The sequence below is a fragment of the Meles meles genome, chromosome 6, assembly GCF_922984935.1.
Source record: "Meles meles chromosome 6, mMelMel3.1 paternal haplotype, whole genome shotgun sequence".
NCBI lineage: Eukaryota > Metazoa > Chordata > Mammalia > Carnivora > Mustelidae > Meles > Meles meles.
The window spans coordinates 119,351,339-119,365,063 of NC_060071.1; the positions used below are offsets into that span (position 1 = coordinate 119,351,339).

Sequence of the window (13,725 nt, forward strand, 5' to 3'; positions counted from 1 at the left end):
GCCATTAAGAAACATAAAAGAGTAAATGATCATGGGCAAATTAATTCATCCAAGCTAGCTTTTTTTTTTTTTTTAAGCAAAACAACTGTGAGACTTAGAATACAGATAACCTAGGCCTCAGTTTATCTACCTATAAAATAGGGATAATTGTACCTACTTCATAGGGTCATGGCGAAGGTTAAGAGTACATTCGTAAAACCATTCAGAATAGGACCGAGCACTTAGTAAGCTCTTAATAAATATTTCCTACTATTCATATCCTTATCATCTCATGGTATTTAAAAATCTGATGATAGTGTGATTATAAGTGATGGGAAAATTTTTATCCACAACTTTTTTCTATTGCATTTTTCTTTATTCCATCAAGGAATCTAAAAATACTACATTCACAATATGTGTAGTCCTGCCTTCAAAGGGTTTATATAACCAAACATAAAAACCTGAATATGAAAAGATAAAAGTAAAAAAATTCCCATTGTACACTGAAAGCACAACCAACAGTCACTTCAATAGAAAGTAACAGCAGTAGAGATGTGGCCCGGGACGTCCTAAATCCCTGGCTGTAAACTCTATTGTGGGTGCATACCAAGTAATCAAACTCAGACTAATGCATCCTAGGTAACAGGCATAGCTGAGGTGCTGGGGATACGAGAAGAGGAAGATTCTGCCCGGCCCTCGAGGAACTCCCAGTCCATCTACACAACAACTAATAATGACAAAATGGGTTATCTTGTTGTAGTGATATGCTCTATAATGCGGACACAGAAAAAGGAGCAATTATTTCCTTCAGGAGTGGGTCTGAAAGTACATGGCAGAAAAGGAGAACGTTTTTATGGGGAAGAAGATATCTGAACAGAAACTCCAATAACTCAAAACTCTTACCAATGGAAGACTTAGGGGAATTGGTGGGGACTGGACAATTAATCATGACCCGTGAAGGAAGAGAAAGAGCAAATGATACAAGGGCACCTAAGATGGCAAGTGGTTTAGTGGGCTAGAGTACAAGATGCTGGGGAGGGGTATGAGGCTCAAGAGTAGTTTACACTTCATCCTGAGGACACTGTAGGGTCAGAGGCTGACACGGTTAAACTTTATTTTTAAAAGAAAACCTGTAATAAATAAGGAGAGTTAGAGTCGGGTTGCAGAAATCACAAAGGCCACTCCAACAGCCCAGATCAAAGATAAGGACCTGAACCAGGGCAGTGGGTATAGAAAGAGAACAGAAACTAAAGGATGAATATGAGAAGCTTTCAAGTTTGATTGGTGAGTGACAAGATACGTAAATTAAAGAAAGGAAGGTCTGAGGATGACTTCAAGATTTCTGTTAAGCTGAATTATGTGGAAGTGTCATTTTTATAGTTAAAAGTGCTTCAATATTAGCAATTTCTGAAAGTTAAATTTAATAGCTTAAATCCTTAAGTGAATGCTGATAGTAACCGACAAAAGGAATCCAGGGAACAAGAGGAAATATTTGTAGAGGAGAGGAAGACTAATACTCTTGGCTTTAGATCTGCTGCACTTAAACTGCTTTTAGAACACATAGCTAGATATTCCATGGCAAAATCTGCAGTGCAGAAGAGAGGTCAGAACTAGAAATGTTGTGGTCAGAAAGGAGTGTGGCGGATACAGGACCACCGAGAGGCTGGCTTAAGCCCAAGCCATTCCAACTGTACCCTAACACAACGTTTTTCGAACAGGAGCCATCCATGGATCACGACATCAGTTTGAGTCACAACCTTTAAGTTCTTTAAGAATGAAGTAGCATTTTTTAGAAATCAGAATGTACCACACATAGTAAGGTTAAGTACTATTTTAAATAGGTGTGTGTGTTTCTGCATGCCAGATTGCAATATAGGAAGTTTTCTACCAAAAACAAAAAATGACAGTGAAGAATCAAAAGAACAGAAGGAAGGAAGGAAGGAGGGGAAGAAGGAAGGGAGGAAGGAGGGGAGGGAGGAAGGGAGGGAGGAACTGCAGTCATATACCTGTCTAAACTGCTGTAAAACAGAAAAGACAAGCTATCGGAAACCAGTAATTCTACAGCTCAGTGAAATAAAGAAAAACAAGGAGTTATTTTAGCACTCTTTATCTAAAATCTCAGCCACGGTGAATTGCCCAAGGTAGAAATCTCCCTTCTCCTCACCTCCAGAGAATACTTTGGTGTTCCCACTGTTGAAAGCCAGGCAAAAGATGTTGGAATGGTGCTCTCCTTTCAGCTGTATGGGCTTGACTCTGGAGTGGATAGCTTGTTCCATGTGCCATAGCAGAACCCGGCGGTCATCTCCTCCTTGAGAAGGGAGTTAAGAATCTAGGGTTAAAATGGCTGACATTAAGGCTGACACTCAGTTTTGCCAGCCCTGAATCCCATCCTTCCCAAAACTGCAACTCCCCAATTCTGTAAGATTCTCATGGGGCACATAAACCCAGGACTCTATCCCCTTAACCATCAGTAGACACACGATCTCTAAGCCACTCACTTTCCCCCAGAAAAACTTGAACAGATATACAGAAATGGAAAGGGATAAATACTGATATTGAAACCCTCAGAGCCATCCTATTCCTGACTTTCCAGAGACTCAGTTGTTTAAGTATTTCTTCAATGGGGCACCTGGGTGGCTCAGTTGGTTAAGCATCTGCCTTTGGCTCAGGTCATGATCCCAGGGTCCTGGGATAGAGCCCTGCATTGGGCTCCCTGCTCAGTGGAAAGCCTGCTTCTCCCTCTCCCTCTGCTGCTCCCCATGCTCGTGCTTTTTCTCTCAAATAAATAACATCTTTAAAAAATTTTTAAATAAATATTTCTTCACTTGCTACCTAAAAATCCTTCTATAATGCCCCCCACCACTTTTTTAAAAAAGATTTAATTTATTTATTTGACAGAGAGATAGATAGGCAGAGGGGCAGGCAGGAGAGGGAGAAGCAGGCTTCTGCTTCCACTTCTCCCTGCTGAGCAGGGAGCCTGACCTGGGACTCTATCCCAGGACCTGAGATCATGACCTGAGCCCAAGGAGCTGCTTAACTGACTGAGCCACCCAGGCACACCCACCCCCACCCCCCCACCATTTTTTGTCTAACAGAAGCTGAGCTGGTTTCTAAAGCTTGCAACCAAAGAACTCTACAGTAATACTTCTAGCATACTAGTTTTCTCTCCTTGATGTGTCCTCACTGACTATGGGACAGCATGCAAGTGACAACTAAGGAACTGCCTGCCCCAGCACCACCTAGACAGAGCCTAGCTCTCGTGAAACCCAGTCCAGCTCTTCCCTCTGCATAACTCACAATCATCTGAATTAAATGAGCAGTATGATACTGCATGAGCCAGCTTCTAAAGAATGAGAATATGTATATTCTATGTATTTTTTATATTTGTAGATGCATTAAAAATGTCTGAAAGATGAATAACTTTCAAGTGTTAACAATGATTAACAGTGGTAACTGTTTTCAAGGAACAGGATTAAAAGAGGGGGAAAGAACAGATTGAAGGGTTTTTACTTTTATTTGATATATTTGGCACTGACTTTTTATAACAAGCCTAAATTATTCTCCCAATAAAAACTGAAGTTACAAAAGGGTCAAACTCGAGCAGCAAACCACAGCTCTCTATACTTCTTCTTCCCCTCCTCCATTCCATCCGACAGCCACAAACTATAGCACATCCATATAAGGGCATACCGTGCTGCCATGAAATCAGTAAATCTGTAAGAACTAACTTGGAAAGGTGTCTGTCTTTATTAAGGGGAACTGTAAGGTATAAAACAATATGTGTATCAAACTCTACTTTGTGTAAAACAAAATTTTAACAAGCTCCATGACTGAAAGAACTTTGTCAATTTTGTACACTATGGAGTCCCCAAAACATAACCGAGTGCCCCCAAAGAGCAAACTTTGAACTAACATGTTCATATTTGTATACATATGCTTATATTCTCCCATTTATCTGGCTATTATAAAAATTGTTTATAGTGGACACCACCTCCAGGCTAGAGTTGGGAAACTTTTTTACTGTGGAAAATTTACATATAATGTGAAATTTACCATCCTAACCATTTTTAACTATACAATTCAGTGGTATTCAGTGTATCTGCACTGTTGTGCAACCATCGCCACTATCCATCCCCAGAATCTTCACACCACCCCAAAATGAAACTCTGTACCCAATAAACAATAACTTCTTCCATCCCCAGTAACCACCACTCTACTTTCTGCCTCTATGAATTTAACTGTTCTAGGTAACTCATGTAAGTGGAATTATACGGTAGTTGTCTTTTTTATTCATTTTGCATAATATCTTCAAAGATCATATTGTAGCATGTATCAGAATTCCATTCTTTTTTGAGGCTAAATAATATTCTGTTATACACACTTACACACACCATATTTTGTTTATCCATTTATCAACTGATGGACATCTGGGTTGGTTCCACCTTTCGGCTAGTCTGAATAATGTTGCTAACAACATGGGTATACAAGTATCTGTTCAAGTCCCTGCTTTTAATTCTTTCGGGATTCTTTTAATTCTTTTGGGAAACTTTTATATTTTAATTTTTACTTTATACCTTCTTAGCGAGCATAGGAATAAAAATAGAAGCTGACTAAACTGGAGTAAACTGAGGGGCCAGGAACAGGGAGGGACCAGGAGAAGACAGCCTGAGTTGAAAGATTCTAACAATACACAAAACTGACAATGGCTTAGGAGCCAAAATATTCAAAGAATTACTACAAATCAATTCTTAAAACCATTAGGAAAAGAGGCAAATATGACAATTCACAGAAGAGAAAATCCATATAGCCAAAAAATGTAACAGAGCATCTCAACCTCTAAAGTAATCAGGGGAGGGGTGCCTGGGTAGCTCAGTGGGTTAAAGCCTCTGCCTTCGGCTCAGGTCATGATCCCAGGGTCCTGGGATAGAGCCCCCCATCAGGCTCTCTGCTCAGCAGGGAGCCTGCTCCCCCCCTCCCCCCCCCCCTCTGCCTGCCTCTCTGCCTACTTGTGATCTCTGTCAAATAAATAAATAAAATCCTTAAAAAAAATAATCAGGGAATGCATATTTTAATTTAAATACATTCTTACAAAGTGGCAAAAGGAAATGCACAAGAATGTTCACTGCATCCCTGTTTATAATAGCAAAAAGCAAACAAACCTGTGGACAACCTAAGTATTCACTAATATATAAATTAGTAAGTTCCACTAGAACACAAATACAAATTAAATCTAAACCAAATAAAACACCATACAGCAGTTAAAATGAACTGGAAATATGTGTAACAACATGAGTAAATCTTGAAAACCTAATGGTAAGTAATAAAGTTTCAGAAGGATATGTAAAAGATAACATTAAGTTTATATTTTTAAATATACAAATACCATAAATTTGTAGATAAACACATCTAGTAAAAGGGGACTTCGACTGTATCTGTAAATTTTGTTTCTTAAAAAAAAAGGCTATAAGCAAATTTAATAAACTGTCAACATTCTGTCAAACCCAATCACTTTTTTAATTAATTTTTTAAAATTTCAGCATATTTAACATGCAGTATTATATTAGTTGCAGGTGTACAATATAGCAATTCAACAATTCATTTATTACTCAGTGCTCATCTCTCTACTTTTGTTTTATGTTATTAAGGAAGCACTGTTATGTCTCTTATTTTTTTAATATAATTTTTAATTTTTTTAATTAACATATAATGTACTATTTGCCCCAGGGGTACAGGTCTGTGAATTGTCAGGCTTACACACTTTACAGCACTCACCATACCCTCCCCAATGTCCATAACCCCACCCCCCTCCCCCCAGCAACCCTCAGTTTGTTTCATGAGATTAAGAGTCTCTTATGGTTTGTCTCCCTCCTGATCCCATCTTGTTTCATTTATTCCTTTCCTACCCCCAAACCCATGTTGCCTCTCTATTTCCTCATATCAGAGAGCTCATATGATAATTGTCTTTCTCTGATTGACTTATTTCACTAAGCATAATACCCTCTAGTTCCATCCACGTCATCGCAAATGGCAAGATTTCATTTCTTTTGATGGCTGCATAGTATTCCATTGTATATCTATACCACATCTTCTTTATGCATTCATCTGTTTTATTTTAAGTAGGCTTATTTTAAGTAGGCTCCAGGCCCAACTTGGGACTTGAATTCACGACCCTAAAATCAAGAGTCACATGCTCTATACCAGCTGCGCCAGCCAGGCGCCCCAGTACTGTTATGTTTCTTAAGTATAATAATGGCATTGTGGTGCTGTTAAAAAGAGATAAAAAGTGGGGCGCCTGGGTGGCTCAGTAGGTTAAGGCCTCTGCCTTCGGCTCAGGTCATGATCCCAGGGTCCTGGGATCGAGCCCCGCATTGGGCTCTCTGCTCAGCAGGGAGCCTGCTTCCTCCTCTCTCTCTCTCTCTGCCTGCCTCTGTCTACTTCTGATCTCTGTCTGTCAAATAAATAAATAAAATCTTAAAAAAAAAAAAAGAGATAAAAAGTGCTAATCAACTAGGAATGCATAGTGAAATAGGTGAACTAGTATGTCTGGAATTTCCTTTAAAATATTTGAGAAAAAAAAGGTAGGAGGGAATACGTGATCAATAAAATGTTGATAATTATTACAGATGGGTATACTATAATGTTGTGAATGCTTGAACATTTCCATAAAACAAAACATTTTGGATTTTTAAAATGTTCACAAAAGAGGGGCACCTGGCTGGCTCAGTCAGAAAAGCATGTGACTCTTAATCTTGGGGTTGAGTCTGAGCCCCACATTGGATGTAGAGATTACTTAAATAAAAATTTTAGAAAATGTTCATGATAGAAAAAGAAAAATGAAAATAAGACTCCCCAGGATGGGCTGGTTTACTCATGGCAAAGAAATATAGAACTGATGGCACTTCTACTTATTCAATCAGACCAATGCCAGGTAGCACAACCTCTCCTGAATTGGAGCAGCTTAAAAAAAAGAAGTTTAATTAAAAAAAGAATAGTATCTACACCTATGCACTTAAAGACATAACCATTCTTTGGCATCATCGTCAGTGTTCATTCTAGACATTCATATGATGATTTAATTTTGCCAAATAATGCTTAGCAATTTAAAATACGTGGTTATTTGTAGAATACCTCAAGAAAAAAAGGGGCGCCTGGGTGGCTCAGTGGGTTGAGCCTCTGCCTTCGGCTCAGGTCATGATCCCAGCGTCCTGGGATCGAGCCCTGCGTCGGACTCTCTGCTTGGCGGGGAGCCTGCTTCCCCCTCTCTCTCTGCCTGCCTCTCTGCCTACTTGTGATCTCTGTCTGTCAAATAAATAAATAAATAAATAAATAAAAGAAAAAATGATGTGTCCTTAGTATCTAACACGATGATGACAGCCCAAGTCCATAGGAGATTGGAATCACTGAGTCAGAAATTACGGCTATGGCAGGGCCTGCTTCTTTCACTTTGCTCTCGAGCTTAATGTCAGAAGATATAAGGTGCACCCACCCCACACACACACATACATTTCCTTAGGCAAGGTATTAAGAATTCTGTGCAAAGACAACACTTTTCAACCATGTGTTGGCAAAAACCACAGTGGGTGCAAACTAGGTCAACTGAAATTGCGGAGCTGCTTTAGAGCCAGTAGAGGGAGCATAACAGCTGTGACCGAATCTCTGACCTCACAAAGCAAAGGAAGACTAGTGAAACAAGGATAAATCAGTTCAGAACCTGAAAAAAACTGGGTAGTTCTCCTCTCTCTGTGAATCATCTAGAAAAATTCAAAGGAGCGGAGATGTATTGTGTGCTTCCACGCAGAGAGACTGTTGGACCTATATATAATCAAGTGGAGAGCAGGATCCATAAAACCAGCTCTGAGTGCCAGCCAGTTGGGTGCTTCCGTGGGGTTGGTTGTCCCCAGTCTCTCTAGAGCTTCTGGGGGTGGAGGGGAGCACAGGGACCTCATAGGAAGGCAAGGCCTTTCTGCTTGGCACCAGGACCAAGCAAACGACAAGCAGAGGACAGGGCTTCTAAGCCCGGTTGACTCCTGAACGACTGCTTAGCTTTAATTCATCTGAGAATTCCAAAGGAACATAAGCTACTCTGTTGCTGGTCATTTGGGGTTGATTTAATTCTGCACTAAACTCACCAATTCATCCCAAAATGTACTATAATCACACAGTGGCAACAGTTTTGAAGTTACAAAAAAACTTTATATTTAAAAGAGTACTCTTGGGGTGCCTGGGTGGCTCAGTGGGTTAAAGCCTCTGCCTTTGGCTCAGGTCATAATCTCAGGGTCCTGGGATCGAGCCCCACATCGGGCTCTCTGCTCAGTGGGGAGCCTGCTTCCCCCCAGTCTCTCTCTGCCTGCCTGCCTGCCTACTTGTGATCTCTCTGTCAAATAAATAAATAAAATCTTTAAAAAAAAAAAAAAAAAAGAGTACTCTTTCAGGGTGCCTGGGTGGCTCAGTCAGTTTAAGCATCTTACTCTATCTCAGCTCAGGTCTTGATCTCAGGGTCATGAGTTCAAGCCCTGAATTGGGCTCCATGAGTTTACTTTTAAAATAAATAAATAAATAAATAAATACTCTTTTCGAAGGGTTCTGAGGTATAATAGAAGCAAAAACTATACAAGCCCTCATGGCATACTGTAACAAAAGTAATTATTTAAAAGTCTTATTTTATAGCCCAGAAGAGCTGAGGCCCAGAAGGAAAAGAATTTGTTTTGGGCTTCCTCAGAAATTCAGGCAAGTGGAGGACAGGACTGAGAGCATTCTAAAACTTGATCCTTCAAATACTCCTGCAGCACATTGTCTGAAGAGCAAGAGACTAAACCATTTAAAGGTCCATCATTAGAAGTCGGGTTAAGATTACTGTTCAGGGGGCGCCTGGGTGGCTCAGTGGGTTAGGCCGCTGCCTTCGGCTCAGGTCATGATCTCAGGGTCCTGGGATCGAGTCCCGCATGGGGCTCTCTGCTCGGCGGGGAGCCTGCTTCCCTCTCTCTCTCTCTGCCTGCCTCTCTGTCTACTTGTGATCTCTCTCTGTCAAATAAATAAATAAAATCTTTTAAAAAAAAAATTACTGTTCAGTGAAATAAACCAAACACAAAAGGACAAAGACTGTCCAATTCCACTTATATGAGGCATCTAGAGTAGTCAAATTCATAGTGACATAAAGTAGATGGTGGCTGCGGAGGGGGCAGGGATGTTGTTTAATGGAAACAGAGTTTCAGCTTTGCAAGATGAAAAATTCCTGGAAATGAATGATGATGATATTGTATAACGATAACAATGCAAATATACTTTATACAACTGAACGGAATAGTTAAAAATAGTAAAAATAGTAAATTTTGTGTTATGTGTATTTTACCACAACAAAAATACAAGAAGGTTTATTGTTCATGTATGTACCATGTACTATGATGGGGGGAGGCACGAGGCACTTCTGTCTGTACTGACATGGAATAATCACTACGACCAAAAAGTGTTTGTGACTGTACTAATTTTTCAAAACAATATTTTCTTTTTAAAAATGGCAGAATGGGATTAGAGCCAGGATTTGCAGTTCTAGTAAATAAAGGTGGTACTACAGAAGGGTACATGAAGTACAAGTTCTGGAAGAAAAGTGCCTAGATGCACCATCCATGTGTCCTTGGGTGAGTTACTCTACTTCTCTAACCTCAGTTTTATGATTCTAAAATGAAGAAAATACCAAATATCTCACAGGGTCGTTGTCTGTATAGAGATAAATATGTAAAAACACTTACCCAGTGTGTCATATATTAGGTATACATAACCCTTAGAATGTTCTAGTTTCTTGTACATATCATTCATGAATTTGCCCTAATGTTTCTAACGCTTGTTTTAGGTAGCACAAGAGTATGAATAGCATGATACATTTTTTAAAAGATTTTATTTTTAAGTAATCTCCACACCCAGTGTGGGGCTTGAACTCACAAGCCGGAGATCAAGAGTCACATGCTCTACTGATTCAATCAGCACTCTGATACATTTTAATAAAACATATATGTATGTACACACACACACAAATTCGTACATGGAAGAGCAGAATCAAAATGTTTAACAGAGCTTATCTCTTGGGAACAGCAATTTTAGTTAATAACCCTTTATATTGTAAGGACATCTGTGTGGATCAGTCAGTTAAGTACCTGACTTCTGCTCGGGTCCTGATCCCAGGGTCCTAGGTTGGAGCCTCTGCTCAGCGGAGAGCCTGCTTCTCCCAACCCCCTCGGCCACACCCCCTGCTCCTGCTCTCTCTCACATAAACAAAATCTTTTTTTAAGAATCCCTTTTATAGGGGCGCCTGGGTGGCTCAGTGGGTTAAAGCCTCTGCCTTCGGCTCAGGTCATGATCCCAGGGGGCTCTCTGCTTAGCGGGGAGCCTGCTTCCTCCTCTCTCTCTCTGCCTGCCTCTCTGCCTACTTGTGATCTCTGTCTGTTAAATTAAAAAATAAATAAATAAAATCTTTAAAAAAAAAAAGAATCCCTTTTATATTGCTGTAGTTGTTTTTTTTTTAACTTACAGAGACAAAAGGAAAAATTATTCAGCACGCCTTAAATCTTTTTAGCCTATTTACACCTTCTTTGCAGTGTATATACCGCCACTTTGTGAAGCCACACTTTTTGTGTGGGCCATACCTCTCCTGAGTTTTAAGAGTAGGCATGGAGATACAGAGGCTCAGCCTGTGGGCCACACAGCCAGCCACTTCAGTGAATGGGAAATGAAGTCTGTTTTGCTATTTTCCCAAAGATGAAAATAATTAGCATTATCCTCAGTACAGAAATTCATTCACATACATCTCTGCTTGTGAGGTAAGGATTATATAAACCCTTTTTCCAGATGAGGATCAGAGACATAATGACTTGCTAATAATCCAAGGAGCGAGGCCTGGAGCCTAAAACCAACTTGTATCCCTCTTACCCCAAAGTGGGGAGACCAAAATACTACTATGAATTTTAAGTGAGTCTGCCCTACCACATTAGACAGGAAAGAAAAGCATTTTCCATTCTGTCTCCATTATTTTTCTCCTAGAGATGCCTGGCATTTTGCTGGGTTTTTAAATCATTTTCAAGTGCAGAGTTTTGTGGCATTAAACACATTCACATTTTCACATTGTTATGCAAGTATCACCACCACCCATCTCCAAAAGTTTTTCATCCTCCCAGTCTGAAATTCTGTACAAAATAATAAATCTCCATTCCTGCCTCTCCCCTGCCCTTGGCAACCATGATTCTAACTCTAGAGACCCTATTTCTGTCTCCAGGAGTTCAACTACTCTAAGTACCTCATATAAATTGACTCATACAATATTTGTCCTTTTATGATTAGCTTATTCATCATAATGTCTTCATGGCTCAATACATATTTTGTGGCATGTGTCAGAATTTCCTTTTTAAGGTGAATAATATTGTTTTATGTATATACCACATTTTGTTTGTCCATTCATGCTCCCAATCTTTGGCTATAGTGAATAATGTTATTATGAACATGAGTGTTCAAATTATCTGCTCAACTCCCTGCTTTCAATTCTTTGGGGTTTATACCCAAAAATGAAATTCCTGGATAATACAGTAATTCTGTTTACTCTTCTGAGGAACTGAAAACTATTTCTGAGTATTGTTTTCCACAGTGGCTGTGCCATCCTACATTACCACCAACCAACACTGCACTAGACTTCCAATTTCTCCACATCCTCACCAACACCTATTATTTTGTTTTGGTCTTTTTTTTTTTTTTTTTAATGTCCAGCGTTTATGAGGGCCAGAGCTCTCTCCCCACCTCTAGTTTATAAGTTTTCGATTGGCTTGTGAGGCTGATAGGGATACTTCTTGTCTAATTTAGTTTCTGGGAAGTCTTCATTCATGTCCTCATGTGGACATGTCCTCATGTCCTGATCAAATGGAACTACTATGTTCCTTAGCTTCTCCAGCTGTTTCTCGTATTCCACAATTCTGGCCTTTGAGACAGACAAAAATCTGGCACAACTTTTCACATCTTTTTCTTCAGCATCCACCTGACCAGTGTATTTATCCTCTGGCACAGGAATCTTCAGGGCACTGAACTTCTTCTCAAAGTCATTTACCAAGCCAGCCTTCACCACACTGGCCTTGTAGTAAGCCCAGTCGATAGTAGGGGGTTTCTCAGGACAGTAGCCAACTTGAAGGTAAGTGTCTCATTCCAAGATTTCAGGGAGTTAGCAATGGCCTTCTGGTTTCGGGGTATGATCTTCCCAAAAGCTACCCAGTCAATAGTTTTTAGAGCAAGTTATCGCCCAGCCATCTTGAAATCCTTCACTGACCCTGGCTGCCCAGTCTCCACGGTCTTGTATTGTTTTTAAGTAATAGTTATCCTAATGGGTTTGAAATGTTTGCTGGCCTTTTTGACCTTCAAATAATAGACCAAAACAACTCTCAAGTCCTTACTGAATATCTTGAAGCACATCATGCAGTCTGTTATTTTTCTTCATTGTTTTATTTTACATTTACCTACTGTGAAAGTCAGTAGTCATCAGGGGCACCTAGATGGCTCAGTCGGTTAAGCTCTAACTCTTGGTTTCAGCTCAGGTTATGCTCAGGGGGTCATGAGACTGAGCCCTCGTTTGGCTCTGCTGGGTGTAGAGCCTGCTTAAGATTCTGTCTCCACCCTCCCAAGCTCTCCCTCTCCAAAAACAAGAAAAGAAAGAAAGAAAAAGAGAGTAGTCACTCTTCTGCTCTCTCACTCCATCTGGACAAAAAAGTTGCCTGCAGTTTATCCTCCTTGGTTTGGTGCTTCACTACTGGAAGGAAATGATGTCATACATAAATTTGAGATATTTATATGCATACTCTCCTCAAATCACTTACGAAAACATTAAGAGCACTAATCTCCATTTACCCAAGCCTGACACTTCTGTAATTAGACCTATTTTAGAGGTAGATGTAGCATGAGGCAGCACAGCATTCAAAACCACAGGCTTGGCATACAAGTGCAAAGGTTCAACTCTTGATGTCACTACCACTTACTAGCTGAGTGCCTTCAGGCAGGTAACTTAACCTCTCTCACTTGTATCCTCTCCTCTGCAAAACTCAGAAAATAACCCCACTTGTTTTATAGTGTTATGTTAGGATTAATGAGATAGATCTGTGTGGAGGGCTTGGCCCATTGCCTGATACACCGTGTGAGCTACAGAAATGTTAGCCAACTGTATGTCGTTTGAACTCCAACAATAGCTAACATAGCTAAATTTACTCTGGGCCAGGGGCTATCCTAAGGGTTTTACAATTAGTGGCTCTTCTAATCCTTTTAACAATCTTATTAAAGAAGTATTGTTGTTATCCTTATTATCAAGATAAAACTACAGAAAAACTAACTATCCTGAAGGTACACAGCAATCAAGAGTGGGACGGGGGATATGAATCCCAGCCAGGTACTCTGGCTCCAAAGACTGTACTCCTTACCAGGATACAATTCAGCCTCTCAAATACAACAGGGGCCAGGACAAAGCAAATGAGCGAAACCTGTCAGAGTGAAGGACAGACTGGAGAACATAAAACTCTTTTAAAAAACAAGCTGCTACTGAGCTCCAGCCAGTTATAGCCATAGAGGAATGCAGCCTCAAGATTGCCTGATCTTTGAATTTTTCAAGAAAAGCCAGCAACCTAAGGAGAAGGCTTTTTTCTTAAAGATTCTATTTATGTATGTATTTGCTTATTTATTTATTTAGAAAGCGTGTGCACACAGGGGTGAGGAGGGGCAAAACGGTCAAAG

The 13,725-nt window shown here is 40.1% G+C and overlaps 1 protein-coding gene and 1 pseudogene across 2 annotated transcripts in view; both read right to left on the minus strand.

The window, feature by feature from the left end:
• Positions 1 to 13,725, minus strand: part of DCAF5 (DDB1 and CUL4 associated factor 5) — a 103,376-nt gene that overhangs the window by 74,745 nt on the left and 14,906 nt on the right. For both annotated transcript variants that reach the window (XM_046008783.1, XM_046008782.1), the window contains exon 2: positions 2,144 to 2,287. In XM_046008783.1, coding sequence (XP_045864739.1) covers positions 2,144 to 2,255 — 112 coding nt within the window. In that variant the 5' untranslated portion in view covers positions 2,256 to 2,287. The remainder of the gene's footprint in view (positions 1 to 2,143; positions 2,288 to 13,725) is intronic.
• On the minus strand, positions 11,741 to 12,258 carry LOC123944071 (annotated as a pseudogene).